The 27,154-nt window shown below is 52.5% G+C and overlaps 17 protein-coding genes across 17 annotated transcripts; 8 read left to right on the top strand and 9 right to left on the bottom strand.

The window, feature by feature from the left end:
- Nucleotides 1-43: 43 nt before the first annotated feature.
- Nucleotides 44-2,832, bottom strand: OGAPODRAFT_90402 (uncharacterized protein). The gene has a single exon (XM_018356970.1). It carries the CDS (start codon nucleotides 2,740-2,742, stop codon nucleotides 2,218-2,220), a length of 525 nt encoding a protein of 174 aa, XP_018209440.1. The 5' UTR covers nucleotides 2,743-2,832; the 3' UTR covers nucleotides 44-2,217.
- OGAPODRAFT_17244 (camp-dependent protein kinase A) lies at nucleotides 44-2,832 on the top strand. Its single transcript, XM_018354991.1, has one exon. It carries the CDS (start codon nucleotides 338-340, stop codon nucleotides 1,508-1,510), a length of 1,173 nt encoding a protein of 390 aa, XP_018209441.1. The 5' UTR covers nucleotides 44-337; the 3' UTR covers nucleotides 1,511-2,832.
- Nucleotides 1,585-2,166, top strand: OGAPODRAFT_9981 (uncharacterized protein; the record flags this gene model as incomplete). Its single annotated transcript, XM_018358102.1, has 1 exon — nucleotides 1,585-2,166. The coding sequence occupies one exon, from the start codon at nucleotides 1,585-1,587 to the stop codon at nucleotides 2,164-2,166; it is 582 nt and encodes a 193-aa protein (XP_018209442.1).
- Nucleotides 2,833-2,867: 35 nt separating the features above from the next.
- Nucleotides 2,868-3,242, top strand: OGAPODRAFT_25299 (uncharacterized protein; the record flags this gene model as incomplete). Its single annotated transcript, XM_018355304.1, has 2 exons — nucleotides 2,868-2,893; nucleotides 2,933-3,242. The coding sequence occupies 2 exons, from the start codon at nucleotides 2,868-2,870 to the stop codon at nucleotides 3,240-3,242; spliced, it is 336 nt and encodes a 111-aa protein (XP_018209439.1).
- Nucleotides 3,243-3,335: 93 nt separating this feature from the next.
- OGAPODRAFT_17243 (uncharacterized protein) lies at nucleotides 3,336-4,602 on the bottom strand. The gene is made up of 2 exons (XM_018354990.1): nucleotides 3,464-4,602; nucleotides 3,336-3,420 (listed from the first exon to the last, which is right to left on the bottom strand). Exons 1-2 carry the CDS (start codon nucleotides 4,567-4,569, stop codon nucleotides 3,345-3,347), a joined length of 1,182 nt encoding a protein of 393 aa, XP_018209438.1. The 5' UTR covers nucleotides 4,570-4,602; the 3' UTR covers nucleotides 3,336-3,344.
- A 430-nt stretch (nucleotides 4,603-5,032) lies between these two features.
- Nucleotides 5,033-7,219, bottom strand: OGAPODRAFT_17242 (uncharacterized protein). The gene has a single exon (XM_018354989.1). The coding sequence runs from the start codon at nucleotides 7,204-7,206 to the stop codon at nucleotides 5,224-5,226; it is 1,983 nt and encodes a 660-aa protein (XP_018209437.1). The 5' UTR covers nucleotides 7,207-7,219; the 3' UTR covers nucleotides 5,033-5,223.
- Nucleotides 7,220-8,552: 1,333 nt separating this feature from the next.
- Nucleotides 8,553-9,053, bottom strand: OGAPODRAFT_41234 (uncharacterized protein; the record flags this gene model as incomplete). The annotated part of the gene is made up of 1 exon (XM_018355410.1): nucleotides 8,553-9,053. A coding segment is annotated over one exon (501 nt), but the record flags the coding sequence as incomplete, so codon positions are not given.
- A 734-nt stretch (nucleotides 9,054-9,787) lies between these two features.
- OGAPODRAFT_102602 (uncharacterized protein) lies at nucleotides 9,788-11,092 on the top strand (the record flags this gene model as incomplete). Its single annotated transcript, XM_018353125.1, has 1 exon — nucleotides 9,788-11,092. The coding sequence occupies one exon, from the start codon at nucleotides 9,788-9,790 to the stop codon at nucleotides 11,090-11,092; it is 1,305 nt and encodes a 434-aa protein (XP_018209435.1).
- Nucleotides 11,093-11,125: 33 nt separating this feature from the next.
- On the bottom strand, nucleotides 11,126-11,569 carry OGAPODRAFT_102600 (uncharacterized protein; the record flags this gene model as incomplete). Its single annotated transcript, XM_018353124.1, has 1 exon — nucleotides 11,126-11,569. One exon carries the CDS (start codon nucleotides 11,567-11,569, stop codon nucleotides 11,126-11,128), a length of 444 nt encoding a protein of 147 aa, XP_018209434.1.
- Nucleotides 11,570-11,789: 220 nt separating this feature from the next.
- On the bottom strand, nucleotides 11,790-12,575 carry OGAPODRAFT_95496 (uncharacterized protein; the record flags this gene model as incomplete). The annotated part of the gene is made up of 2 exons (XM_018357756.1): nucleotides 11,790-12,278; nucleotides 12,464-12,575. The coding sequence occupies 2 exons, from the start codon at nucleotides 12,573-12,575 to the stop codon at nucleotides 11,830-11,832; spliced, it is 561 nt and encodes a 186-aa protein (XP_018209433.1). The 3' UTR covers nucleotides 11,790-11,829.
- A 145-nt stretch (nucleotides 12,576-12,720) lies between these two features.
- Nucleotides 12,721-14,154, top strand: OGAPODRAFT_95495 (uncharacterized protein; the record flags this gene model as incomplete). Its single annotated transcript, XM_018357755.1, has 2 exons — nucleotides 12,721-12,734; nucleotides 12,771-14,154. 2 exons carry the CDS (start codon nucleotides 12,721-12,723, stop codon nucleotides 13,330-13,332), a joined length of 576 nt encoding a protein of 191 aa, XP_018209431.1. The 3' UTR covers nucleotides 13,333-14,154.
- On the bottom strand, nucleotides 12,915-14,154 carry OGAPODRAFT_17238 (uncharacterized protein). The gene has a single exon (XM_018354988.1). The coding sequence runs from the start codon at nucleotides 13,985-13,987 to the stop codon at nucleotides 13,322-13,324; it is 666 nt and encodes a 221-aa protein (XP_018209432.1). The 5' UTR covers nucleotides 13,988-14,154; the 3' UTR covers nucleotides 12,915-13,321.
- Nucleotides 14,155-14,263: 109 nt separating this feature from the next.
- On the top strand, nucleotides 14,264-19,010 carry OGAPODRAFT_90382 (peroxisomal matrix protein; the record flags this gene model as incomplete). The annotated part of the gene is made up of 1 exon (XM_018356968.1): nucleotides 14,264-19,010. The coding sequence occupies one exon, from the start codon at nucleotides 14,264-14,266 to the stop codon at nucleotides 16,214-16,216; it is 1,953 nt and encodes a 650-aa protein (XP_018209430.1). The 3' UTR covers nucleotides 16,217-19,010.
- Nucleotides 14,284-19,010, bottom strand: OGAPODRAFT_17237 (uncharacterized protein; the record flags this gene model as incomplete). The annotated part of the gene is made up of 1 exon (XM_018354987.1): nucleotides 14,284-19,010. A coding segment is annotated over exon 1 (1,894 nt), but the record flags the coding sequence as incomplete, so codon positions are not given.
- Nucleotides 19,011-19,311: 301 nt separating this feature from the next.
- On the top strand, nucleotides 19,312-22,490 carry OGAPODRAFT_17236 (uncharacterized protein; the record flags this gene model as incomplete). Its single annotated transcript, XM_018354986.1, has 1 exon — nucleotides 19,312-22,490. A coding segment is annotated over exon 1 (1,072 nt), but the record flags the coding sequence as incomplete, so codon positions are not given.
- A 724-nt stretch (nucleotides 22,491-23,214) lies between these two features.
- On the bottom strand, nucleotides 23,215-25,311 carry OGAPODRAFT_17232 (uncharacterized protein). Its single transcript, XM_018354985.1, has one exon. The coding sequence runs from the start codon at nucleotides 25,300-25,302 to the stop codon at nucleotides 24,397-24,399; it is 906 nt and encodes a 301-aa protein (XP_018209427.1). The 5' UTR covers nucleotides 25,303-25,311; the 3' UTR covers nucleotides 23,215-24,396.
- Nucleotides 25,312-25,524: 213 nt separating this feature from the next.
- Nucleotides 25,525-27,028, top strand: OGAPODRAFT_77805 (uncharacterized protein; the record flags this gene model as incomplete). The annotated part of the gene is made up of 1 exon (XM_018356379.1): nucleotides 25,525-27,028. The coding sequence occupies one exon, from the start codon at nucleotides 25,525-25,527 to the stop codon at nucleotides 27,001-27,003; it is 1,479 nt and encodes a 492-aa protein (XP_018209426.1). The 3' UTR covers nucleotides 27,004-27,028.
- Between the last annotated feature and the right edge of the window lie 126 nt (nucleotides 27,029-27,154).

The following is a 27,154-nucleotide window of genomic DNA, read 5'->3' as shown; positions in this document are numbered from 1 at the left end:
TTGGCCGGGTAAAGAAATATGGAGCCAGGTTTTTAGGACGCAGGGATGGCCCAATTGTAGCAGGGCCTTTCGGACGCAAGATTGCGGTGATGCGGAGCTGGTCAGTAGAAGAGCCAAAGTGAACAGGGGCCTTGCTGTTTGCGGAATGTGCCGCTCGCTTTCCCACCAGTAGACAAATTCGTTGCTCAATATTCTCTAATTACGGCTTTTTTGTTTTCAGCAATTTCATCTGCTCTCTTTTACGGCCAACCAGTATATGCGTTCCAGGCTTTTACAGAAACTACATATAGGCGCTGGACATCCGGAAACCGCTGTGGATACACAACAGACGAACACAATGGAGAAACCAGACCAACAGATTCTACAAAACGTTTATCAGGAGCATGTGGGAGGAGTAGATAACTCGCAGTTGGCTGTCCAGCAGGCGCAGCAGCAGCAGATGGCCATTCTGCAGCACATGCCCTCGTACCAGGCAATTATCCAGCCAAACTACATGCATCTGCAGCGGGTAGCCGGCATGTCCCTGCTGCCGCAACGGTCTACGGTGTCTAAAGGCAAATACTCTTTGAAGGACTTTATAATAATGCGGACTTTGGGAACGGGTTCCTTTGGCCGCGTGCATCTTGTCAAGTCGGTCCACAACAACCGTTTCTACGCGATCAAGGTGCTGAAAAAGGCCCAGGTGATCAGAATGAAGCAGGTGGAACACACAAACGACGAGAGACGCATGCTCAAGCTCGTGGAGCATCCGTTCCTGATCCGGATGTGGGGCACGTTCCAGGACGCGAAGAACCTGTTCATGGTGATGGACTACATCGAGGGGGGAGAGTTGTTCTCGCTGCTGCGGAAGTCGCAGAGATTCCCCAACCCGGTGGCCAAATTCTACGCCGCAGAGGTGACCCTGGCGCTCGAGTACCTCCACTCTCACAACATCATTTACCGCGACCTCAAACCGGAAAACATTCTTCTAGACAGAAACGGCCACATCAAGCTGACCGACTTTGGGTTTGCCAAGGAGGTCGAGACCGTCACGTGGACGCTGTGCGGGACTCCGGATTATATTGCGCCCGAGGTGATCACCACCAAGCCGTACAACAAGAGCGTGGACTGGTGGTCGCTGGGGATTCTGATCTTCGAAATGCTGGCCGGCTACACTCCATTCTACGACCAAACTCCAATGAAGACGTACGAAAAGATTCTGGCGGGAAAAATCCACTATCCTTCGCACTTCCACCCGGACGTTGTCCACCTTCTGTCTCGGCTGATTACCGCAGACCTGACGCACCGTCTCGGCAACCTGCAGAACGGTCCGGCAGACATTAGGAACCACCAGTGGTTCAGCGAAGTTGTGTGGGAGAAATTGCTGCTCAAGGACATAGAGACTCCGTACGAGCCCCCAATTACCGCCGGTGTCGGAGACACATCTCTGTTTGACCATTATCCGGAAGAACAGCTGGACTATGGCGCCGTGGGCGACGACCCGTATGGCAAGTATTTTGTTGACTTTTGAGGCTGTGCAGCTACCAAAAATGTTTGTGCGGCAAGAATCTGGGGCATTATTTTGATAGTGTTTACGGAAACAAGATGTTTGGCCGTTCGAGATCCCGCAGAGCGCTAAGAAAGTCGCATGGGAACGCCAGCTCGCCCGAGATGGGCTCTTCCAGCAGCATCAAGGGAGACCCTGAGTCGGCGGCTTCCGTTTGCACAAGCATCACATCGAACCTGAAGCAGCTGGACCTGGCAGCCAAGGAGACCGTGCGGGGCGCGCCGCCCTCAGCATACCAGGGAGCTCCGGCGGGCCAGCGCCAAGAAATGGACGAATTGTTTGCGATGGAAGACGAGCTGCTGACGATAGTCAGGGCGTTCCAGAATACCAGTTTGGTGCGCAAAAAAACGCTGGAGAGCCTGATCACCAACAATTTCAGCGTTTTCCGGTGCAGCACGGCACACACGACCAGCATCGAGATGCTTGAGCGGATCCAGAACACCGTGAACTCGCTGATCTCGTTTGCGATGCTGCTGAACCAGTCGGACCATCCGCAGGACGAGTTCGACGACATGAGCCCGTATTATGCCGGCATGCACACCCCGCCGCGTGCGCGTGCCAGCATGCGCGTCCCGCGACACCTTTACGAAGCGTACTACCCGATGACTCCTTACAGATAACTAAGAAGAAATTCCCCATACTAGGCACTTTTGCTCTCTATTATATACAGGTCACTCCAGGACGATCTTGGCGCCCAGGCCTTCGAGTGTAGCTTTCATTTGTTCGGCGTCCTCCTTGCTGACATTCTCCTTGATCACCTTTGGAGCACCCTCAACAAATTTCTTCGACTCCACCAGAGAAAGCCCCAGCAGGGATTTGACCTCCTTGATGATCTTCGGCTTGGCCTTGGCGTCGAACGACTCGAGTTTCACGTTGAAGATGGTTTTCTCTTGCACTTCCTCCTTGGCCTCGGCGGCCTCTGCCTCGGCGGCAGCAGCAGGGGCTGGGGCAGCGGCGCCGGCGGCAGGGAATGCAATGTCTGGGATGTTGAGCTTGGTCTTGAGCTCCTGGATCAGATACGAGGTCTCCAACAGGGTCAATGTCGAAATCTGGTCGACAATTTGTGCGATTTTCGGGTCCACCGGCTTGGCGTCCGTCGAGTTGTGTCTTGCCAGACGGGCGCTGGCGTTGGCTGCTGCAGATCTGCTGCCGAGTCTCACGGTGGCTCTAGCGGTTTGTCTTAGAACTGCAGACATGGTGATAGAAATAATTGGTACTGGCGAAAATTTGGTGAAAAAACCACGGCAAAAAGGGCGTGCACATTCCCACGCGGGTTTTGCAAAGAGCTTATGTAAGAGTCGAATTTTCATTTCTCTTCACCATGTCGTTCAGATTCTGTGCCGAATGGTAAGTAAAACGCCTTTCTGCGTACGCTAACATCGCCAGCAACAACATGTTGTATCCGCGCGAGGACAAGGAAAACAAAAGACTGCTCTACCAGTGTCGAAATTGCCCGTATTCTGAGCTTGCGGATAACGCCAGAGTCTACAGACACGAGCTGATCACCAACATCGGAGAGACTGCAGGCGTGGTGGAGGACATAGGTTCTGACCCGACGCTGCCCCGCTCAGACAAAACATGTCCCAAATGTCACAACTCCGAGTGCGTCTTTTTCCAGTCCCAGCAGAAAAGAGCAGACACAAGCATGGTGCTGTTCTACGTTTGTTTGGAGTGCAAGAATGTGTTCCGCAGTTAGAGGGTCGGCCGCACGAGCGCAGAAAGGTGTATTGTATAATAATCAGATGCGAAATTAAATGTCGTAATATGTTTCACAAAATTGTAGTACACTGTTAAAAGATTACTTATAGCCACCGATTCTATAAACAGCCCCGTACCCATGAGCTTCAGCCGGCCGAAGCCTTCTTGCGCCACCACTGCCGCAAATATCGCCTTCATAGATAGTACTGATTGTAAGACCCCCCCGCGTTTACCCCGACAGCGCCTGCTCCGTTGGCAGTTCTGATAGACTGCAACGATCCGTGAAGAGTGTTGGATATCGACGGAAGCATGATCTTCTCCGACGAGCCAGGAGCGTTGTTCGTGGTGTAGTTAAATAAGGTATTGTGCGAAAGTGTGTGCGAGGGGCTGTTGGTCCCGGATGTTGGCGAGTACGTGTGTGGAGCTTGCTGTTTGAGAGTGTCTGTGAGAGTGGAGATGATCTTGAAATAGGTCTCCTCCTTGTTGGCATCTGACAGACCCGAAGACGTGTTCAGATGGAGCAGCAGGTTGTTGATCTCGATGTGCAGCACGCTCAGCCGTTGTTGCTGCTGCGGCGTGCTCTGGCCCGCCTTTGCATCCTTCACGGCAGAGTTGGCGCCCTCTGCGAACGACAGTTTGGGTGACGAGGACGAGGACGAGGACTTTGACGTGCTCAGCGAGTCCGACCCGGCCTGCGCGGGCGTTTGCTGCACGTGTCCGAAGTTAAGTGGCAGGGGTAGCTGGAACTTGGGCATGGGCTGCAGCTGGGTGTTGGCCGACTGAGCAGCCATAAGCAGCGTGTTGGTAGGGCCGAAAGTCGGTCTCTTGTTGATCAAAGGAGCCGTAAGGGCGGGCTTCTGGACACTGGAGCCGAGACCAGATCTCGTGTCCGAGTCGGCCTGGCTGGAGCCCGAAGGATACAGGGCGTGGTTGTGCTGGTCGTTGACCACGACGATTGACCACTTTTTCGCCCGTAGCGAGTAGTTTGCTCTTATTCTGAACGGACAGTTACCCTTCTGTCTTTTCCCGGCTTCTTTTGTCAGCGACTTGGACAGTTTGTTCACCTTTGCGGAATGCGAGCTTGGAGCAAAACTATGGCTATTTTTGCACTTGAACACGATTTTGGTATCGTCCGACCGCTCGATAACGATGTTGATACCCTTGGACACTAGCTGGGAGTGCAACCAGGGTTTGATGCTCTGCTTGTCATCGAAATATTTCTTGTCAAGAATGAGCGGCTCAGAGGAGTTTCCGTCTGAACAACATGGGGAGTGGCTTGGGCTGGACTTCATATTAGCGACAGGCGGTTCGAACTGATAACCCATACGTAAATCTGAAAGGGAACGTGTGGTGCCGTGTTTGTATTTATAATACAAGACAAGAAGAGGGGTAATCAGTTGGGGTCAGATTTTTTTTTTGGGGGGGTGGGTGAAAATGATGTGATACCCTATGGGTTTCAGGATTTGTTTTGTCTATGTAAGGCAGGCAAAAAAAACATGCAGACTGTACTCTAGACAAAAGAGGGGGAGAGATTATCTCATGCGCAAATGATTGGCGTACATCTCTTCTTGCTCCGGCTGAAATAAATTATATGCACCCCCTAACGGGGCCTTACGCCTCGCACCAAATTTCGGATTCCGAGCTCGAAATTCGCTGCTCTGTGTAAAAAACCGGATCCGCAATGGAACCCACGGCTGTGAAACCGGCTGACATTGCCGCTGTCATGGAACCCGAATATAGTGTGGTGTTGATGGCAGTCTACCTACTACATACATCGATCTAGCACCGACAACCCCTTTTCTACCTTTCTACCCCATCTTTACCCCCACTTGCTGTATACACCCCTCTTGCAAATCAGCACCGCGATATAACCCCGCCCTCTCGCAAGCGGTTGGCCATACTCCGATTTTTTCTCATTCTCGGATTCCGCTCTGAATTCCAGTCGTTTTTCTGTAGCCACCGGACAGCTACCGTCCTGCCTATTTCTTCTTCTTGCGGCTCGGGCGGGCATTCTTGGCCCGTCTCTTCTCCTTCACCTCTCTGGTCTTTCTAATCTGCTCCACAGAGCGCAGCTCGTCACGGCCCTTACCAGTGTTCCAGCCCTTGACATGGCGTCCAGACTCCACCGCCTTCTTAACCTTCTCCAGCTGCTCCTTGTAGTTGTCTCTGGTCTTATCCGGCAGTTTAGGAGAGTCCTGCTTCGTGTGCACAAAACGGCCCCGCTGCCTTTTGCCAGACAAGCCGACATCAAAGCCCCTGTTTTGCTCCGCCGCGCCCGTTTTGAAGTTGATGTTGTGCTGCGCCTTCCACTCGTCAAACTTGCCCGACCGGTATGAAGCAGGGATTTTCTGGCCCGACTCGCCAATGATGTATTTTTTGTCGTCCTGCACTTTTTTGTACTTTCCTGCTTTCTTGTCCCAGAGCACCCGTGCCGTCTGGCGCTGCACCGCCACCTTCTCGTCCTCGGCGTCGATATCAAACGCTGCCCGGTTCGCTTCTGCCGTGAACCCAGAGTCCAGCGAGAGCTGCTGCTCCTGAATCGCGGAGGCCGGAGCATAGTGCGAGATATAATAGTTTGGGTCCTTGAATGACTTCTTCTTCGGCTTTCTCGACTCCAGCACAACGTCGCCGTCCTCAAACGTTCGCCGCAGCTCCTCCTCGTTCACGTTGTACCCGACCTCGACGCCTTGCTCGTCCTTGAAAAGCTCGTCCTCCAGAGTGTGCGTCAGGCCAGAAACACGTTCCAGCTCCAGCAGCTTGCGTCTTTCCTGGGCCTTGAGCTGCACAGACGCGATCTGGCGCCGTCTAGTGTTCATGAGGTCGACGAGCGAGTCGTCGCGCTTGCCAAACTCGAAGACGGTCTCTTTGTTTTTCCGGTTCTGCAATCTGGCCAAAAACTGCTCTTTTTCCAGCTCCTCGTTCTTGCCAAACAGCAGATTCTGCGCATCCCAGCCAAGGTTCACAATCTCCTTTGCCCGACGAAGCGACTCAACGCTCGCTCCGCCCCGTGTCCGGAAATACAGCTGCTCTCCCTTGTCGGCAACCGCCTTCAAAGACCGGATATCGTAGTTGTGCTTCATGATCGTCTCGTACAGCTCCTGCAGCTCGCCAATCAGCCTCCGCGGCGCACTTCCCAGCACCAGCCGCTCCGTGTACGACAGCTTCGGCTCCTGGAAGCCCTCCATGCTTCCGTGCTGCTCCAAATACTTGTCTTTGAGCAGCTGCACTTTTTTCTCGTGCATCGACGTCAAAAGCACCTTGCGCCCGAGGAAAACCTCCAGATCTAGCAAATACGGCAGCTCTGCCTCGCCCACAATAGAGTACGCCCACCCGCTGTTGCCCGCTCTCGCCGTCCGCCCCACACGGTGCACAAATATCTTAGACGACGACGGGAACGAGTAGTTTATCACGTTTGCCAGAACTGGAATGTCAATTCCTCTCGCAGCCACGTCAGTCACCACAAGAATCGGACACAGTCCAGCACGGAAATTCAGTAGCTGTCTGCGCCGCGCGTGCTGGTCCAGCGAACCGTAGATGTACGCAGTGGCATACCCGGCGTCCTTGAGCAGTAACGTGACATACTCCACGTGATGCTTCGTCGGCACAAACACAATCGTCGAGTGTTTTGTCGGCAGCTCGCCCGCGCGCGGCAGTTTCTCGCGTCTGGGCCGTTTCTTCTGTTTCTTCTTGCCGTCCTCCTCGTCCTCTTCGTCTTCGTCGTCCAGGCGGTTCGCCGCGTCCAGCCGTCTGAGCTCCTCCGGCGTGGCCACCGGCATCTTAATCACCTCCTGCAAAAGCAGCAGCAGGTTCGCCTCGCGCTCGTTTTTCTTCGTGCTGATGAAGCACATCTGTAGCTCGTCCGAGATCTTTGTCTCGGAGTCCAGCCGCACCAGCACCGGGTTCGTCAGCCCGGCTTTGGCAAAGTCCACAAGGTTGCGTGGCAGCGTGGCAGAAAACAGCATCGACTGTCTTTTCTCGGGCAGCGCCGCCAACAGCTCGTTCAGCTGCTCCGCAAAACCCATCTCGAACAGCCGATCCGCCTCGTCGTACACAATGTACTCCACCGTGCGCAGGTCGAGCTGCATTTCTGTCTTGAGGTGCAAGAACCGGCCGGGCGTGGCAATAATCACGTCAGGGTTGGCCATCATGGCGCCAAACTGGTCCTCCATCGAGTCGCCACCAATAAGCAGCAGCGAGCGCAAATCTGAGCCGCGACTGAACTCCTTGAACTGCTTGGAGGTCTGCATAGCCAGCTCTCGCGACGGCGACAAAACAATCGCCCTGACACCGATCTTGGCCACGTGCGTCTTCAGTTTTTCGATCAGCGGCAGCAAAAATGCTGCAGTCTTACCAGACCCTGTTCGGGCCATTCCAACCACGTCTCTGTTGGACATAATCAGCGGGATAGTTTTTCTCTGAATAGGGGTGGGCTGCTTGTACCCTTTCTTGCTCAGGTTTGCAAGAATGTACTTCGAAAGGCCGAACGAAGCAAAAGTACCGCTCTTGGCCTTCTTGGCAAGCGGCTGGTTCAAAAAGTAGTTTGTCGTTTCCTGCTCGTCGTCATCAGATAGCTCCAAATTGGGGAACTTGGATGGATCGACTTTTGGCCTCTTTGCAGCCGGTTCCTCGTCAGAGCTCTCCTCGTCGCTACTCACAACCTCGTCCTGAACCTCGGCATCACTGTCCTGGTGGTCAGAGTCGCTGTCAACACCGTCTGCCACAAGACTGCTTGCAATATCAAACTCCTCGTCAGACATGCTAAAATATACTTTTATTTCTGAAAAAAAATATTTTTTATTCATTTCCTGGCTGTGCTATCAACAATAATACAGAGCCACCTAACCAGCTATCTGTTGTAAGGGTGGTAGCCGCGTCTTCCACGGCCTCTGTGGCCGCCGCCACCACCACCGCCACTTCTTCCACCCCTGTCGCCCCTATCGCCCCGGCCACGGAAGTCACGCGAGTCCTTAGGCCCGCGTGGCCGTCCGCCGTGTCTCACGCCGCCGCGGGGCCCAGAAGGCAGGTTCGTGGTTTGCTCCTGCGGATTAGGCACCTCGTCGCCAGCGTCCTTGGCATCGTCGGCCCCGTTCTGCTGCTCGTCGCCGCCAGGCATCGCTTGGCCGTACTGCTGCATCATCTGCTGCATGGCCTGCGAAACGTCGCCGCCCTGCTGCTGGACCTGCTGCATTTGCATCCAGTACTGTTGCATCTGTTGCATCTGCTGCCAGTACTGCTGCATCTGGGCCATCTGTGTATATGTCTGTTGCGGCTGGCCAATGTTGGCGTAGGAAGAGCCGGCCTTCTGCTGGTTACGAGGCTCTGCCCGCTTGATTTCCATGTTTTTACCATGAAATAGCACGTACTTATTCTGGGTCACTCTATCAACGGCATCGGGAGAATCGTACGTCACAAATCCGTATCCTCGGGACCGGCCAGTGTCCTTGTCGAGCATCAGTTGCGAGTCAATAATGTTACCAAACTGTTGGAAATATTCCGTAAACTCGGCCTCGGTGACCTCTGGAGCCACGCCGCCGACAAAAATCTTGCCTGTCTTGTCTTGCTCCTCTTTCGGGATGGCTCTTTTAGGGTCGATAAGCTTGCCGTCTAGAACGTGTGTTTTTTTTAAAACCTCGTCAACACTACTTGAACTAGCAAATGTCAAAAAGCCAAATCCGCGCGACCGCCCTGTCGCGTTATCCTTCATGATAGTCAGGTCGATCACGTCGCCAAACTGCGAGAAGTAGTTCTTCATGCTCTCCTCGGTCGTTTCCCAGTTCAAGCCACCAATGAACATCTTGCCCTGGTCCTTCGACTGGATATCGGCTCGCACCGTGTCCTGGAACTGTCTTTGGCTTGGGCCGCCCACTGTCACCGGTGGCGGCGCGTGCATCACCGGAAACTGCGCGGAAGCCTGCACTGGTGCTTGCACCGGCGCAGCAGCACCGACTGCTGCCGTTTCGCCTGCTCCAGAAGAACCATCCTGTGCGGCCGAGTTGGCAGGCTCCGACGCCGCCTCGCCCGTCTTTGTCGCCGTCTCCTGCTGCTCCTGCTGCTCCTGCTTCACTTCCTCCTTATCGTCGTCGTAGATGTCGTCAAAAAGAGCCTCGTCGTCGGAATTCGTCATAATGTTGTGGACAAACTTAAAGTGCTGAATCTCCTTTAATTTTTCGTGGGGAGGGTAACGCAGACAGCTCAGGCTTTCAAGGCGAGCTACGAGAATTGCGTTTCCCATAGAGAACGCTGCTTTGAGAGCCTGTTGGACCGTTTCAGACGTTCTTTTTGACCCGTCTATCCTGGGAATGACCAGCCGCCTCTCACCAACACCGTCTCTTCCTGGTTGCCAGCTTGTTCTGTGGCCCCATGGCTCTCCACGGCCAGCTACGGCGCCCACGAAAATGCCAACTTACTGCTGGCCTGCCAGAGGCCGTCAGACTCGGCCAAAGGCCGCTCATCAAGCAGATCTGCTTCCTACCTCTGCAACAACGCCCTACCTCCCGTCAGCCTTGTACAATGATTGCACCGCCCGGTGAAAAATTTATTATCATGAAAGACTATCTAGTGTACATGTCGCAGGCGCATATGGGTTTCCGGCGCGCGGAGCTGGAATCTCTGGCCGAAATGCACGGGTTCAGCGTGGACCTGAGTGGTCTGAGCGAAAATTCGCCGTTTTTCGTGGTGCAGCTTGAGAACGACGAGCAGGCAGCCCAGCTGATCCGCAGATCTGTTCTTTCTCGGGCCATTTACGAGCTTTGGGGCCAGGGAGCGACGTTGGCAGATTTGCACGCCGATGTCAGAGAGCGGAGCTCGGCACTTATCTCCAAATACAAGCGGTCGTCCTTCAAGTTCGATATCGTTTCGTACCAGGGTAGCAGAAGGAGCCGAGAGCAGCAGCTGGCACTGATCAACTCGTTTGCGTTCCTTGCCTTGGAGGGGAAAATACAGATGAAAAATCCGGACCAGATATTTGCCATTTTGGAGGCCTACAGCATCGTCAACCAGGAGCCTGCTCCGCAGCCGGACTATATGTACTTCGGCCGCGAGGTAGAGGTTTCTGAGCGTTCGCGCGGCGTTCTGGAGCGCTATGAGATTGCCAAACGGCCGTACTATGGGACCACGACGTTCGACGCTGAGTTGGCGCTGGTGAGTTGCAATCTTGCGCAGACGCAGGCCGGCCAGCTTATATACGACCCGTTCGTGGGCACAGGGTCGTTTGCGCTTGCTGCTGCACACTATGGAGCCTTTGCATACGGAACAGATATAGATTTCCGAACGCTCAAGGGCAAGGGGCCCAGTCGGCGACTTGCTACCAATTTCGAAAAATACGGCACGAGTCATCTGTTTGGTGACGTTCTGTGCATGGATTTCACCCATAACGCATTCAGAAAAAACCTCCTGTTTGATTCGATTGTCTGTGACCCGCCGTATGGAGTTCGGGAGGGCCTCAAGGTGTGCGGAACGAACAGGGAAGAGCGATTCGAAGGAAAGGAAAAAATAATCATTGACGGCGAGTACGCGTACCTCCGACGCGACTTCATCCAGCCGAAAAAGAACTACTCGCTAGACCTGCTTCTGGACGACCTGCTGCAATTTGCAGCGGAAAGACTGCCGGTAAACGGCAGACTATGTTTCTGGATGCCCGTGGCCAACGACCAGGACATCCCTACACTGGTTCCGCAGCATGAAAAATTGCAGCTGATGTACAACCTGGTGCAAGAGTTCAACAAGTGGTCGCGGAGGCTGCTGGTCTACGCAAAGCGGGACACCAATTACAAGGGAACCACCATCACGTCGCAGGAGCGGGGTCTCCAGAACGACTTCCGCAATAGATACTTCCATAAATTTAAGTAATGTTCAACTTATCAATATGTTATTACCACTTATCTATTCGTCGTCTTCAAGGGATTCCAAAGTCTGGGCAGCAATACGGTCCAAGTCTCTCTGTCCGTTGTCAGAGATTCTTCTTCCGCCCTTTGGAGAGATCTCCAGAACACCAATCTTCTCAAGAGCCTGCACAGCTTTTCTGTTGACGGAACCAGAGGCGTCGTAGTGCTTGCTTGGTCTGGAACCTCTGTTCTTGGCGCCTCCGTAGAGCTTGTTCAGAGCACCAACACCGACTTGCTTTCTCAAGTAGATGTGTCTGGCCACCGAAGCGGCTCTCTTGTAGAACCATTTGTCGGCCTCTTGTGGTGGGAGCTCGTTGCCGGCAGAGGTCTTGACCAACTCGACGTAGCCTGGAACCTCGAGCTTACCTTGTCTTTGCAAGAATTGGGCGTATGCGTTGATAAAGTCCTGTGCTGGGACGTCTCTGACAGAGTAACCTGGCATGTTGTATATGATCAAGTTTAGAGTTTGAGAAAATTTTCTAATGAATAGGACCTGTGACGTTGGTGCGAGGTGTACATTTTTCAGTGTGAAAAAAAAAAAAAACACTCCTTGTAGCAGACACAGGGCAGGCCCATGGACGGCTTGCCTGCCCGCCCTGCATCAACACCACACAGAGTTCACACTGGCACACGTCCGCACTGTCTTTGCATACGATTACAAGCTCTAATCTTGATTTCTTATTCTGCACTACGTAATTACCCTTAGACCTTGAAACCTCTAGATCTTCTTCTACCTCTGGCTCTCTCGAACTTTCTGCCCTTGGACAGGATTCTTGGAGCCTTACCCTTGTGTGGGCCAAAGCCAAAGTGTCTAACGGCCTCTCTGGAGTTTCTTGGACCTCTGATGGTCAAGGTGTTGGAACCGGTTGGAGCTCTAAGAGCCAACTGGTCAAGAGTGAGGGTCTCACCGCCGTTCTTGAGGATGGTGGCCTTGGCGCCAGCAGTGAATCTCAAGGCTGCAACAGTGGCCTTTGGGAACTCAAGCACTCTGGAGTCGTCGGTGACAGTTCCAACAACAACAACAATCTTGTCGGAGGCGCCTGGCTGTCTCAAAGCTCTGGCGATTCTGGCGACAGAAACCGGTGGTCTGTTGATCTTGGAAAGGTACAGAGACTTGAGAATAATCTTGTTGAATGGAGCATCGGTACGGCCTAAAGTACGTTAGTAACGGGCTGGATGACTATTTCAATTCTGCTCAAAGTCGCACTTGTCGCGCTTGACAAAGTACTCGCAAAATCCGCAGAGACCGTTCTGAAAGGTCTCTGGCTCATCCAAAGTGGACTGTCCAGCAGTCGGCGAATTGTGCAAAACCAAAATTGTCAACTTGTATACCTACGAGCCAAGAAGGAGTAAAGTTTCACCAACGACTTGAGGTAAACGTTCTCCGACTTTGGGGCCTTTCTGTGGCCGGATCTGATGTGCTGCTTGGAGGTGTGATCTTTACCCATGCTGAAGTTTGTAAGAAAGTTTTTCGCTGGAAAAAAATTTAAAGAGGGCTGAAGCTGAAGTTTTTGCGCAGTCACGTGAAGCCCCCCAAGCGGATGCTGGCTGTGCACAACATACATTTCTCTGATTTACCACCCCTACACTGTCATGGACCGCTTAAAGTGAGTATTGCGTCTTCGATTTTGCGCTAACAACAGAACCAACGAGACCAATCCGCGCGGGATTCCGCAGGCCAAGTTCATCGAGAAGATCGAGGACTTCATTGACCCTAAAACATGCACCGACGACGACGTCTCGGTGTTTTTAAAAGAGCTACAGGTCAGACTCCAGCAGTACCAGTTCATGGAGGAGAGCAAGCGCAACACGCTCAACAATCTCAACACAAAGATCCCAGACATAAAGAAAACGCTAGACATGTGCAGGTTTCTCAAAAGTCGCAAGGAGCACGACGAAGAGACCATTGACGTAAACTACGAGCTCAACGACACCGTCTACTCTACAGCCGAAATCAACGTGAAAGAGCTGGATTCTGTTTCGCTGTGGCTCGGAGCAGATATCATGATGGAGTATCCTATTGACGAGGCTATTGAAATGCTGGAAAAACGGCTTCAGGCCGCGCTCGATAACAAGGCCGTCACCATGGAAGACCTGGAGTATTTGCGCTCAAACATCACCACAATGGAGGTCAACACGGCACGGGTATACAACTGGGACGTGCAGCGGCGCAAGGCTCTGAAGGCGGCGGAAACTACCTCCTGAACGTGTCGAGGATCTGTGCGCCGAGCGTTCGCACTGGCGTGTCTTCTCTGTCGTCGGACAACTCAAGCGAGTATTCGTCTTCTGTACGGTCTGTGTTGTTGACCAGGTCTCGGATGCGGCTATCGAGCGGGCGGTGCTGGGCTTTGGAGGCGAGTTTGGTGTATACGAGCTCCAGGACTTTCAATCTGGAATTGAGGCCTGGCAGGAACCCGTTGAAGAGAAGCGACCCGATAAAATAACCGACAAAGCTGGGAATCACCGAATTAATAAGGCCCTCGCTTAGGAGCAACTGCAGAGCCACCAGCGACGTGAGGAAGTCATTAGTGAACACCAGCTTGAAGTCCTCGTTCGACTCGCGCAGCTTGATCAGGCCCCCGAAATTCAGCTCAAACTTGTATAGCACAGGAGTAAACTTCCAATGAGCATATAGTAGGCCGAATAGGATACCAAACGGGCCGGCAGGCACAAATAAGTTGATGCCGATAAAGGTGTAGAGTGTCCATGTGAAAACTGCAATGGCCGCAATGTTGTACATGTAGAGAAATAGGACGATTCTTAGGAACTTCAGACTCCCGAAAACCCGCTCCAAGTTCTTCAAACTGAGAACCATCAAGGTGACACACAAAATGACCTGCGACTCGTTCTGGAACTGCATTTGGAACAGGGCAAACCGCCAGTATTGGCGCCATTTGCTGATAAACGGGTCGTAGCTCAGCACAAACAGGGGTTTCCACTCAAAGATCGACACGACAAGCGGAACGGCAATGAACACCGACGTCAACGCCGAGCTGATCGGCAGATGGACAAACCCTGTGGGGAGCGAGGAGGACATTTAAATAAATAAAGTTAAATACTATTTCCAAGGACTACCGACGCGTCGTAAAATAGCCTAAAGATCAAGAAATAATTTATCTAGTTTCTTGTTCCTCCCATGCAGCCGTGGTACCATAAACTGGGCAGGCAGGGGCGCCAACTGGCCGAGCAATGGCAGGCTGATGCAGAGCCGTGGGGCGTTGCTACTCCGACTCCTTTGGATTATCTGTTCGACGAATTAACTGCTCCTAAACCGTCCACTACCCCAGACAAAGTCCTATCATATCTGGCATACTACTATCCAAAACTGAAAAACGAGAACAATGTCGAGCTTTTGACGCTCTGTTTCCTTCGATGTCCACTTTTCTTCAACGATGCCCAGCTGGTGTCGTTCAGCGACAACTATCGCGTTATCGAGTGCTTCAAGTACATCACGGACAAGAAGTTCCAGATCAGCCAGCCGACGCTGCCCTTTTACAGGTTCTACAACGCGCTGTTTGGAGCCCTTGCGAAGGTCGTCGCAGATAGCGCGTGCGCGTGGAAAGTGGTCCCCGTGGCTGTTGGGTGCTTGCTCTCTGTGGACTCAAGAAACGACTACGACAGGTATCCCGAGCATTTTCAGCTCATTGCAACAGTAGACGCCAAACTCGTGGACATGGCAGCACATACGCTGGAAAGAAGCATGGACGGGCCGCTTTCAAATGATCTGCTATGTCTCAACGTGGTTGCCTTGTCCTGTGTCCAGGACAAGCTTGTCGACTCTCAACTACTGCGAATTTTGCGAGTGAGATCCGACATTTTGAAAATTCTCACAGAGCTCACGTTCAACTCGCCATACGGTCTGGATAATGGTCGTCTTTTGACAAAAAGCAACGCAAACACCCCCATCGTTGTCAGACACCTAAATCGGATCTCGTTCCTGTTCACCAAGCTCACGTCGATCCACCCAAAAATCGCTTTGTTGGCGGATGATTTGGATTTGATTTTGAACAGGATTCAAACGTTCAGCGAGAGCGTGCTGAGCATCCCAAATCCGTCAGAAACGCAATGGAGTACACTAAGAGTGGTATTGTTTGCGCAGGTCATGATGTTTGAAGGAATCATGGCCCGTTTCTTTCAAATCAACAACCATTCTCTCAACAGCACCGTCCTGCCCACCCTGTGTAGGAAAATCCTTACAACGCTGTTCAACTTCAATTTTGTTGTCGACAGAATCGGCACTGGCGGGTTCGAGAGCTACAATTTCGTCTACGCGTCGTGTCTCAGCACACTCACAAGCTACGACATTCCCACGGCAGAAACGCTCATCAAATGCTGGACCAGCAGCGTAGCATTCAAGAAAGTGGACAATTCTGCTACAGAGCGCGGGAAACTGCTGTTTGATCTGCAATTTATCGAAAATGTCGTCAACTTGGTCTCCGACAGCCTCAAGTTTGAGTTTATCATCCCCATAGTCCAAGACCTGATAGGTAATGCACAAGACCAGGCTGTCTTGGAGAGCGCACATTCAGTCATGCTTAAATACTTCACCAGCGTCGATACCTACAACGAGGCCCAATTGGTGGACTACACGAACAACGTCAAACATGTTGGAGCGCAGCTGATCGATTACCTTACGCTGTCCCTAGACCAGTTTCCGGCCCGACTGTCGCTGAGCCAAGTCGGCATTATTGTCGAGACACTGGCCAAAATCACGTTTCCGGACACCGCGGTGCACGAGTGCGATCCAGAACTGTACCGCGAGCTGCTATTGCTCGTTTACAACAGATGTCTGGTTGCCACGAGCGAAGAGCTGCCAAATGTCCAAGGTCCGCCAAAAACACGCCACGGAGCATTCACGTCTCTGCTGATCCGAATTCTGCCCCTGATACCGTTTGACGAATACCAATCATGGCTGGAGAGAACACTCAGTCTTGCGTTCCGCACAGTCGGCGACGAGCGCACATACCTTCTGGACCTGCTCTGGGACAGTATTCTGGGCACAAACAGACACTATCCGCAGAAAGGGTACGTTGGCATCCAATGGTGGTACGAACATGTCAACGAGAGTCAGGAAAAAGCAAAATTATAGTATTTAATCTACTCAGTTGGTTCCTGTTGGTCGAAGAAATCCAGCACAGCGCAGTTTGGATGTAGGATGTAAACCAGGTTGGCTTTTCTTTCGGCTTCTTTCTTGCGCTGCCACTCCTCCAATCCAATGGTGCGTCGTTCGATCTCGGCCCTGGACATGCCTTCGCGGACCACAAACTCCTCTGGGATCTCCAGGTCGCCCTGGTCAGTATTCACACTCATCAATATTTTGTCCTTAACAAGCCGCTTCAGCACCTTGAGGGCCGTCTTGCGTTCCTGCCAATACTGGTCCTCGCTTTCGATCTCGTCTTCGATCTGGTGCAAATACCATTCCACCAAGAACTCGGCAGTGTACCCCTGGCCGGGCTGGGGATCGTCCTGCGACTCTTGGCTCGTCTCCTTTTCGCCGATTTTCCGCACAAAAAGGTTCATCATCTTGACGTATTTGTCGTACGGAATGGCCACCTTGTGTTTTCCGCCCGACTCTGGCGGCTCGCGTTCCTGGGTGTCCTGCGGAGTTGGTTCTGATGGCAGCAGAGTCTCGTCTCCCTCATCGATCTCGACATCGTCCTTCTCCACGCGGATAATCGACTGTCTCAGCAGATCGTAGGCCTCGGCTACGAACCGTGGCGTGATTTCTTCGGTACAATTGGCTCGGGCAATGGCCTCAGACAGACGGATCATACTTTCGAGCTGTCTCACGGTGATTCTGTAGCTGCTGCGGCCCAGTCCTTGCGAATCATCGCTGCGCAACTCCTTGTATCTCTCGACAAGATAGTCTCTGGCCTCCTTGGTCATCTTGGGCTTGAACGTGCGCGCATACTTGATGTATCTTAGCAGCTGCTCTTTGGAGAAAGGCGGATCAATGGCGTCGTCTCTGAGCATGTGGAGGTTCACAATGTGGTCGGCCAGCTGTGTGTCGACTTTCTCGTTGCACTCGTCCAGAACAACGAAAAAAAGATCAAATCTAGACATGATAGGAGCAGTCATGGCCAGGTTGCTTTTCAGACCCACTTTGGGATTGTATCTACCCCCAATAGGATTGGCAGCAGCAAGAATAGAGGTCCTGGCGTTCAACGTGGCCTGGATACCAGCCTTGGTGATGGAAATCGTCTGTTGCTCCATTGCCTCGTGGATGGCCACCTGGTCCACCAGATCCATCTTGTCGAACTCGTCAATGCAGCAAATACCGTTGTCGGCCAGCATCAAGGCGCCAGCCTCAATGGTCAATTCTCCGCTTTCCTCGTCTCTGATCACTGCCGCAGTCAGACCAGCAGCAGACGAGGCCTTTCCCGACGTGTAGACGGCTCTCGGAGCAAAACTGTTGACGTACTTCAAGAATTGAGACTTGGACGTAGACGGGTCGCCAACAATGCAGACGTTGATGTCTCCTCTCAAATTGATACCGTCCACAGTTTTCTTGTGCACACCGCCAAGAAGTTGCAAAAGAACGCCTTTCTTCACCACTTCGTGGCCGTAAACCGCAGGTGCAATCGACGAGACTAGTTTGGCGTAGATGTGATCGTCCGAAACCATGTCTTTGAGCTCGTTGACCTCCTGTTCTGTCAGCGTGTTCAGGAACATCTCCTGTTGCTTGTCTGTGTCGTCGGGGGTTTCCAGGTCGTCTGCATCGCCGTTTGCGTCCTTGGCAACGAGAGAACACACGTGGGACGCGAAAAACGCTATTTTGTACGTCAGATCTCTAGCTCCAAGGGCTTTCAACCCAGTAATGCCCGAATTGAGTGCTTCCGTGGTCGACCCCATACCACGTGACCGCACAGACATGGGCTTCACGCCGGGAAGACCCAGCTGCGTCACGTCCGGCACGACGACCTCAGTTCCTGTGAATCTGCACTTATCGCCCGGCTTGGCCCTTTCCACCAGTTCTCCGCGCAAGATCACGTCCAACGTTCTCGGCATCGAGCCCGTTGGGATCTCGTTGGCGTTCTCTTGGATGCGAACTTTTTGCCAGTCCAAAAATGTCGATTTGGCAATGTTGAGCGTCCAGGACGCGTGGTTCTCGCACGTCGGGTTCGAACAGCTGCTTGGCTCGGTGTATTTGAATGTCTGCTCAACATTTTCAATGAGTGTTTTGCACACATCGCACGTGAACGAGGCCTTGTACAGTTCTGGCCTCACCTCGCTTGTCCGCGTGACGGTACCGGAAATGGACATGAGCATGCCGATGTTTTCTGCTCTGAGCTCACGGATCCTGTTGATGGTGGGCAGGTTGTAGAATGAGATCTGGAAAATCCGCTCGGTGACGCCGGTTTCCTCGTCGTCGGCAAGCTTGGTCGACCGTCTGAGAAGAGCAGGCTGGAACCGTTTGATCACCGTGCGCAAGCCGTTAACCAGGTACGGAATGAACCGGTAGTACTGCTCAGTGATGGCGCTCGCCAAAATCCCGTTTTCAACAGTCAACAGGTGCTGGTAATCGATATATATTGTGCACAGATCGTAGTGGGCCATGGCGGCGATTTGGGCAATGTACACTTTGCCGTGGAACTCTGACTCGTCGGCACTCTGCTCGTCGGTGAAGTCCACCAGGAACTGTTCGAACGCCTCCTTCACTTTTTCCGCTGTCAGGTCGGTGACTTTTGGAATCGAGCTCAAATCTCTTCTTCTTCTAAGAAAACTGGCTGTGGTCTCGTCGGTCTCCATTTCCTCGTCGGCGGCCTGTTTTCTCGAGTCGCTCGGCAAATGAGGCTGCGACTCGCTAAGAGGATTGGTGCTTTGAGTCCGGAACGCCTGGGACGACGGCAGCGGCGACGACGCGATAGTTGTCATTGGGATCGGAAAAGAATTAAAGGTAAAGTTTGAAACCTTCGCGTTCGCGTAATTACGTTTCTGTTTTGGGAAAAAGGGTGCATACGGTGGGAGGTGTGAAGGAGACGTTTGAGTAGCTAGACTGCAAGATCGAGAATGTCTGTCACTACGGGGGAAGTTCCAAACTACGGGGCCTGTAAGAAACAGACGAGTACAGGCCTAAAGGGTTTCTGATATGCAGACATACGGAATTAAGTATTCTGGATGGAGATACATATTTTTTTTAAAAAAAAATTAAAAAAAAATTAAATTAAATCAGTATGGCCAGGAAAAAGTCTGCAGCCAAAAGAGCTAGAGAGAATGATCCACAGCAACCAGGGCCTGAGACTGTTACAAAGGATAAAGAGGCGGGCCTGAATGAACCAAAATCCGAGCCAGATGAGAGCGAAAACGCAGAAGAAGATGTGGAGGACGAGGACGAGAGCTCTGAGGAAGAAGACCAGTACGGTGATCTTTTGACGGAGGACGTTGAAGAAGGGTTCCAGAAAGTGCTGCAAGCAATAAAAACTGGAGACAAGGCTTTATTTGATAAGAACGTGAGGTTTTTCAAAGACCCAGAGGAAGGGGAGGTTCCCCTTACCAAAAAAGAGAAGCCTATGTACTTGAAGGACTACCACAGAAAAGTTCTTTTAGACGGCCACGCTTTTGAAGATGACGACGGTGAAGAACGAGAGTGGAAGGAGGGCGAGAAGCCGTATGCAGTCCAACAGCAGGAAGACAAGAACAAGCTGCTTTCCGAGATCCAGTCTGCGTTCAGTGACGAAGAGGGCGACGATTTTTTGCAGAAAAAAGAGGTGCAGCGAGTGATCAAGCCTGCGAAGTCACTTCCAGACCCACAGCAGGACGGAGAAAAGTTTTTGGAGGCATTTTTGGAGAAAGAAGCGTGGATTCCCGAGCAGGAGGATTTGAGACCAGAGATGGAAGAGGATGACGACGAGTTTGACGAGGCGGCTGAGAAGTTTGAAAACGCATACAATTTCCGTTTCGAGGATCCGAACGCCGCCGAAATCATCTCGTATGCGAGATCGCAGGCCACTATGAGAAGAGAGAAGATGAACAGCAGAAAGAAGCAAAGGTTAAAGAAAAAAGAGGAGCAGCTGAGGGAGGAACAAGAGAAGCAGGAGCTTTTGCGCAAGAAAAAACAGAAGAAAGCTACTCAAGTAGTGGACCGTTTGAAGGAAATCAAGGAGGCAGTTGGCGACCAGGTTTCTGAGGAAACGATAGCACGCGTGTTTGGCGACAGTTTATTGAAAGATGACTTTGACGATGCCGAATGGGACAGCAAAATGGCGGAGATTTTCAACGAGGCGTTCTATGAGGAAGAGGGCAAGCCTGAGAAGCCTGAGGTGGAGTTGAGCGACCAGGAGGAGGAAACTGGAGAAGAAGGCGAGGTGGAAAAAGTGGAAGAAGAGGAGACGAGCGACAACAAATCCAAGAAGTCGAAGAAGAAGGAAGACAAGATTGTCAAAAAGAAGGAAAGGCAAAAGTTGAAGGAGGTGGCCGAGAGGCTAGTCAGTGCCAACACCCCCAAACTTCTGGAGGAAGTTGAAGAAGAACGTGGCAGAGGCAAAGATAAAGAAGAAATCAAGTTCAGGTACCGCGAAGTTTCTCCGGAGTCGTTTGGCCTCACCACCAGAGAGATTCTCGTTGCAGACGATAAGGATTTGAATGAGCTTATAGGACTCAAGAAGTTTGCTCCGTACAGACCGAAGGAGCTAAGGCTAAAGGACAAGAGAAAATATGCCAAAAAGAAGAGACTACGTGAATGGCGGCTGAAAGTTTTCAAGAGCGCCGATGGACTGGCCGACGACGAGCCTGCTACCAAAAAACATAAGGTGAATATTTCCGATAATTAATTTGATAATGGGTGAGGTACAGTTATGTGTGATGTGCGATTATCTAAGCCTGCCTGCAGCGGTAATGTGCACCAGCTTGTATATCATTTTTGGCGCCCAAATATATGTTAAATTGAGAGTGACAGTCGAAAAAGTTACTCCAATTTTATACCGCTCTTCTATTGGGCATTTCGATTTACTCCACTGGAAACTCAAGCTGGAAACTCATTGCCAGCGCTTGACAGGCGACAACTCAGTTCATCAGAGACTCGCAGATGCGACCAGCCCAGCATCTCCCGTTTGGCTTAGGATCTTGACTCCTCAGCGCCGACGCTCATATTCCACCAAAGTTCATCCAAATCTCACAGAATGTTGTTGCATGATCCCGTCGCTGCCGTCTTGCTTGATTGGCCATGGTGAGCAAAAACTTGGCGCTTGAAGCTAGGAGTCCAAGCTGGTTTTTGTGGCTACATGCACGCGAAAGACCTGCTTTTATCCTCCCGGCGAAAATCCTAGCGCCGATTTTCCTAATGGGAGGATACGTCGACGCAGCCCATGCTGCGGAGGGGACATATAGAACTTTTGAAATACTGAAGACTGAATTTAAACGTACCTCCCCTTACATGGAAAGGGAGAGCGCATCTCCCCTATGGAAGGGAAGAAGTATATCCCCCCTTCAGATAGGGAGAAATATAAAATGCGTTCCCCCTATAGAAGGGGAGAAATGCATCCCCCCTTTCAAATAGAGGGAAGGCAAATTACATGCCCTCCCTGTTTGGGGTGGGTAGCCTCTCCCCCTCCCCTATGGTCAGGAGAGCCGCATCCACCCCTAGTTTCGAAAGTATACTTCCCGTCTTTCTAGTACAGGGCAGTGGTGGAACCCCATACCGGACGACCTATGGCAGTATACTTTCACGGGCCTACCCCGTCGTGATAGTAGTAGTTCAATGTGTGGTATAACTGGAATCTTTGAAAACTGGAAATATGGGCGAAAAAAAAACGTGATTTGGTAGCAAAACCTTAGAAATGTCACAAGTGTAGCAAAGTGTAGAAACGTCAAAGAAGTGGAACATCCAATTGCTATCCTGGTAAACGTTATACACCGGAGGGGGCATCCCCAGCAAAACGCACCAAGTGGACGGTTATACTGCTGAGTTCTATTCGTTAGCGCTAACAACGTCGTCAGCCAATTGCTAAGCAATTCTTCAGAGGAATTCGATATCTGCTGACCTCGATTCAAGCTTCCAGGCCGTACTTCGTGCCAAGCCTGTGCAAAGCGTCGCTCGGTAATTAAACCCGCGCCAGCATCTGCACACACATTGACAGGTTCCTAGTCCTTTCAGTACCCCCGGATCAGGTTGTAGAACCTATCCCGTTTCTTGCAAGCCACAATGGATGCCCCACAATCCAGTGTCTACGTGAAGGCACTGCAGGTACTGGACCGCTATCCATCTGGCTTACAAGATCCGGTTAATCAACGCAATGGGCCCAATTTATCTTAGATTGGACTCCAAGGCGAGGAAAACGGAGTCCTCCCAAACTAGCCAATCTGAGAGTATCGTCCGTGATGAACAGAGAGCTTCCTGAAGGGGGCACATCTGATGTACCAATAATGAGCAATCTGCTGTCCATGAAGTTATATTCTGGGGCGCGGGGCCCTATTTATACGTGGGCGTCTAATAGAGGTGCAGATTTCAAGATTAGGTAATTAATAACAAATCTTGCAATTATTTGTTTGATACCATGAATGGGGCCTCTTCAGGGCCGTCTCAGTCTCCGCGAAGCTTGAAACAGCAGCGATTCTGTCTTTCTCCGCGGCAGATACGCAATTCTGGCGGCGAAGTCGCTGCGCGGGAGGTCAGTTTTGGCCACAACACAGGCGACTCCGAAGGGTCTTCGGACGAGGATATATTTAATGTGCGGAAAAAGGCCAAGAAAGAGCGCAAGACGACACCAAAAACCATTAAAGAAACCAAACAGATTACTTCTTTACTGTCTACTGCTGTGCAGGCGCGGTCGAAGGACAAGCTGAGCAAGGATCTGGGATTCGACCTGGATTCTGCTCTAAAGGTGACATCGATCAGCAAAAAGCACGAGAAAGTGATGCAGCTCCGACGCGAGGAGGATGAAATAGACCGCATGATGGAAAAGAGTGAGGCAGAACGGCGGCAACAGCAGCAGGCTGCCCAGGAACTGGACGAACAGATCCTTGCGCGGGTGGACCCGTCGCAAAAGAGCTATATCGAGCACCTCCGAGAACGAATGCAGAACGGCGATGCGGCCGTCACAGACGTGTGTTTTCTGGATAGCCCAGGGTTATATGGCAAGACGCCTACGACAAGGCTCGAACTGCTGCCGGAGACCCTGCTGGGAGAGGGGCGCTGGTACTCGGAGCGAAAAACGTTAGGGTTGGACGAGATTACCGATTTTATGCAGCTCTCGGCGACTAGTGTGTGGCGAATGTTGCAGACGGACCTCAGCAACGAGATTGTGGCTGACGAGGCCCTTGTTCGCGATTTTATGCTGGCCGACGGAATGGTGGGCCACGGAGCAGAGTTCAAGATCGAGTCGAAAAAAAGTTTCCCCCACGTAACTACACAGGTGATGAAGTTGCAGTTTCTGCTGTCACTGGTGCGCTCGTCCAAAACGAAAAAGGCAGGTTTGCCTGAGCTGCGCGCGTTCGTCACCATTGTCGTCCGCCTGCTCGTTGACTCGCGTGTCAACGATCCCAACGTTGACGATTACATCTGCTTGGACCAGGGAAGCGTGCATGCCATACAGCTGCTCAACGGGATGCTTGTGAGTCTTGGACAGTGGTATTTCGAGCTTTTTGAGAGGCCACTTTCCGAACTTGCACGCGAATGGCTGCGACTGGTATGCGACATCGTCGACAAAGAGCTTGGAGCGCACGCAATGCTCGTCCACCGTCTTATTTGCAACGTGCAGCAGCTAACGGTCCCGATCCTGCGCTATCTTAAACTCTGGCTAATATTCAAGTTTTTGATCGAAAAGACTGCCAACGACGAGTCCAAGCTCGACTCTGCCGGGCTGCAAGGCCTGTCCGGGCAACTACTGACGTACGAGTTCGAAAAAGAGGACTTGGTAGCTGCGCTGTACCATTTCTCGCGCATTTTCAGCCGGTGCTCGCTAAAACTGGCCGCCGAAACCCGCACTAGCCCGACGTTGCAGGATACGCTTGCGCGTCTCAAGCTGTTCCAGATGGCCATGTTCATGATGCTGGGGTGGCTGAAAACCTCGCTGCTCAACAAAAGACTCGGCTTCTCGCTAAACGAGGCCACATACTACTCGACCGACTACCACGAGCGGCTGCAACTGGACCTGTCTGGGGTGCCCGAAAACGAATATTTATTACACCACATCAAGTTCTATATCAACATGGTCAAGAACAGGTACTTCCGCAACTACAGCGGCGCAATTCTGCCAACGGTGACGGAGTGTGTTGCCGTTCTGACCAACGTGCTGGCGCGGATCGAGCGCGAGCTCACAATGCCCGAGATCTTCACCGACTGAAGAGCTCGGGACACACTTTTTCCAGCTCCAAAATGTCCCGGATAACAATGATACCCTCACGCTCCTCCTGCGAGCCGGCCGCCAGCTCCTGCATGTCCTCGTCGCGCTCGACAAATTGGATAACCTTGCCCCAGCCATACTTTTTCGCTGCCACCACGTTCAGGCCCGAGTCGTCGACGAAATATGCGTTCTTGGGGTCGATCACGCCGGCCTGGCGCAGCGCCTGATCAAAACTCTCCTTCATCGGCTTGCACGTGAGCGGGAACTTGGCGTAGTCGCAGAATGTAATGCCGTCAAACAGATCTCCAATGCCCAGTAGCCGCACCACGCGCAGGCCGTGGTTCTTGTATGCATTCGTGTACAGCCACAGCCGGCCTACCTTGCCCGACTTTTTGAGTCGCAGCAGCATCTCGCGCAACTTGGGGTTCGGGCGCAATATCTTGTCCAGAGGAAGAGCGTCGTCCACCACCTTGTTGTACTCCATAGCATCGATCTTGTGCAGCCGCACCAGCCCCTCAATCGCCAGCCCGTACTCCTTGTAGTACTTCATGTGCAGCGCGTGCGCGTCCTCGTCGTTTAAATGCAAATGCTCTTTGAAAAACCGATGGATATAGACCTGCATCAGATCGTGGATCTTGGTCGAGCGCTTATACAGGCAGTTGTCGATGTCGAAGAAAAACACCTTTTCGTTGTCCGGCGGAACCGGGCCGGCACCATAGCGTAGACTCACCTCGGGCAGGTTCCTTGCTAGCCGGTCGGTCTCGAGCTGATCCTCGTCCAGGTTCGCCTGCGACTGCGAGTTGCGGCTCAGAATCTCGGCCTCCGCCTGTGACAGCGCCGTGCCGCCGTCGCACACGGTCTTCTCCAGTCTGCGGACCTCGTCCAGTCCGTTCATTCGAGCGGCCATGATACACTGTTATTTTTTTAGTCATATGGACCCGGAGAAATATTCCGTGACACACCCGTACACCGCAGGCGCATCCATCCCTCGCATGCGGCTATTCTTCGCAGCGGCTGTGCAGCCTGGTTATGAACGTAAACAATCATCAAACCGCCGTGTGCTGCCCCCCTTGTAAGCCACAAATATCTGTCCCACAAAAAATATATATATCACTCCATGAAGTTCCACACGCACACGCTGGCCTTTGTGCTCCAGCTTGTCTCGCTGGCGTTTCTGATCCTGGCCCTTGTGTCGGTGCCTATCTCTGCCAAGCTTGCCTTGTCGCGCACGCAGCACTACGCCTTTGGCTCGTTTGGGTACTGCGACACAAGCTCCAACAAGTGCGAGTACTCGTTTGCCGATGGCAAGTATCTGGGGCTTGGTTCGGGCTGGAAGATGAGCAACGAGTCCAGGAAGACCCTATGCAAGCTTATTCTGGCCACGCCAGCCGCTGTGGGTCTCACTCTGGTGAGCAGCATTCTTGTTTTCTGGGGCCATTTCCGTTGGGCAGGCCGCTCTGCCGTTTTCTGGGCTTTTTGCACGTTGTTGGCCGTTCTATCGTTTGCAGGAGCTGCTCTTGTTTGTGTTTCTGTGGTGTTGTTATTTTTCCCCCATATCACGTGGACGGGCTGGTTGCTTGTTCCTGCGGCAGCCCTCAACTTGCTGAGCCTCGTGTTGATTATCGTCGCGCTCAAGGTCGGCCCGCGGAGCTATGCAGACGACGATGACGATGACAAGCTGAGCATGTTTGGCGAAAAGGCCGCCAGCGATTCCACCGCGTCGTTCCTGCGAAAACCGTACACCGGTGGGTTTACTAGCACCACACGATTCCCCACACGGTCGTCGCTGGATGAGGAGCCCGAAAAGCTACGCGACTTTACTGTTGCGCAACACGAGTCGGGCTCGCAAGAGTTTGGCAGCAGTGTGTTCAACGAAAAGCCGGCCCACACGCTTGTTTCCGAGACCGCGATCAACTCCAGCACGCCCGAGCTTAAGTTGCCCGACATATCGAACCCGTACCTGTCGAGCTCGGAAAACACCCACTCGCGTTCCCGGCTGAGCAACCGTTTGAATGTGTCTGAGAGGGATCTTTCGTCGCCTGTTGCGTCTAGCATCTATTCGCGCGACGAGCGTCTCAAGCTGTCTAGCGATAACTTGCCCGACAACCATTCGGGCGATTCGAACGAGATGAACTCGAGCGCCGCGTCAGACTTCACGAGTGTTTCGCAGCGAGAAATCAACCCCAAATACTATAAAGGGGCGCCAAAAAGAGCCAAGCTGCCTGGCCAGTACATGCCGGCTCCTAACGCGCCTCCACTGCCGTACAGCGGACCATACTATCCGCAGCAGATGCCCGTGCCCGTGCCGCCTCCCCAGCACCAGCCGTACTATGCTCCATCGTACAACCCGCCAAAGCCCAAGACCAGAGCGGATATCCTTTTCAACAACAATCCCGACTTTGCCATTGGGGGCGCTGGACCGCGGCGCATGGCATACAAGAAATTTGGCGGAGGCGCGTTGCAAGGAATGCACCCGGGCATGATTGGACGGGACGCCATTCCGCAACATATGGCATCGGGCAGCTACAAAAACAGGCCGCGGCCCAACTTCCCTGCGGCCTCGTTATCCAAAGACAGTCCCTACGGAAGACTGTAGTGTACATTAGGATCCGAGAAATCGGTCGATAGAGCGTGCTTTGATTATCTGATTATTTATTGCTTCTCCGTTTCTGAAATATACCCGTTGCAGACTACCCGCTTTCTGCAAGCAGGGAGTCGTAGTCGTCGTTGGGCGTGTTTGGCGTAGC

The sequence above is a fragment of the Ogataea polymorpha genome (genome assembly GCF_001664045.1).
Source record: "Ogataea polymorpha strain NCYC 495 leu1.1 chromosome Unknown OGAPOscaffold_6, whole genome shotgun sequence".
Classification (NCBI taxonomy): Eukaryota; Fungi; Ascomycota; class Pichiomycetes; order Pichiales; family Pichiaceae; genus Ogataea; species Ogataea polymorpha.
The sequence above is the reverse complement of the archived record's forward strand: the minus strand, read 5'-3'. Positions and strand labels throughout refer to the sequence as shown.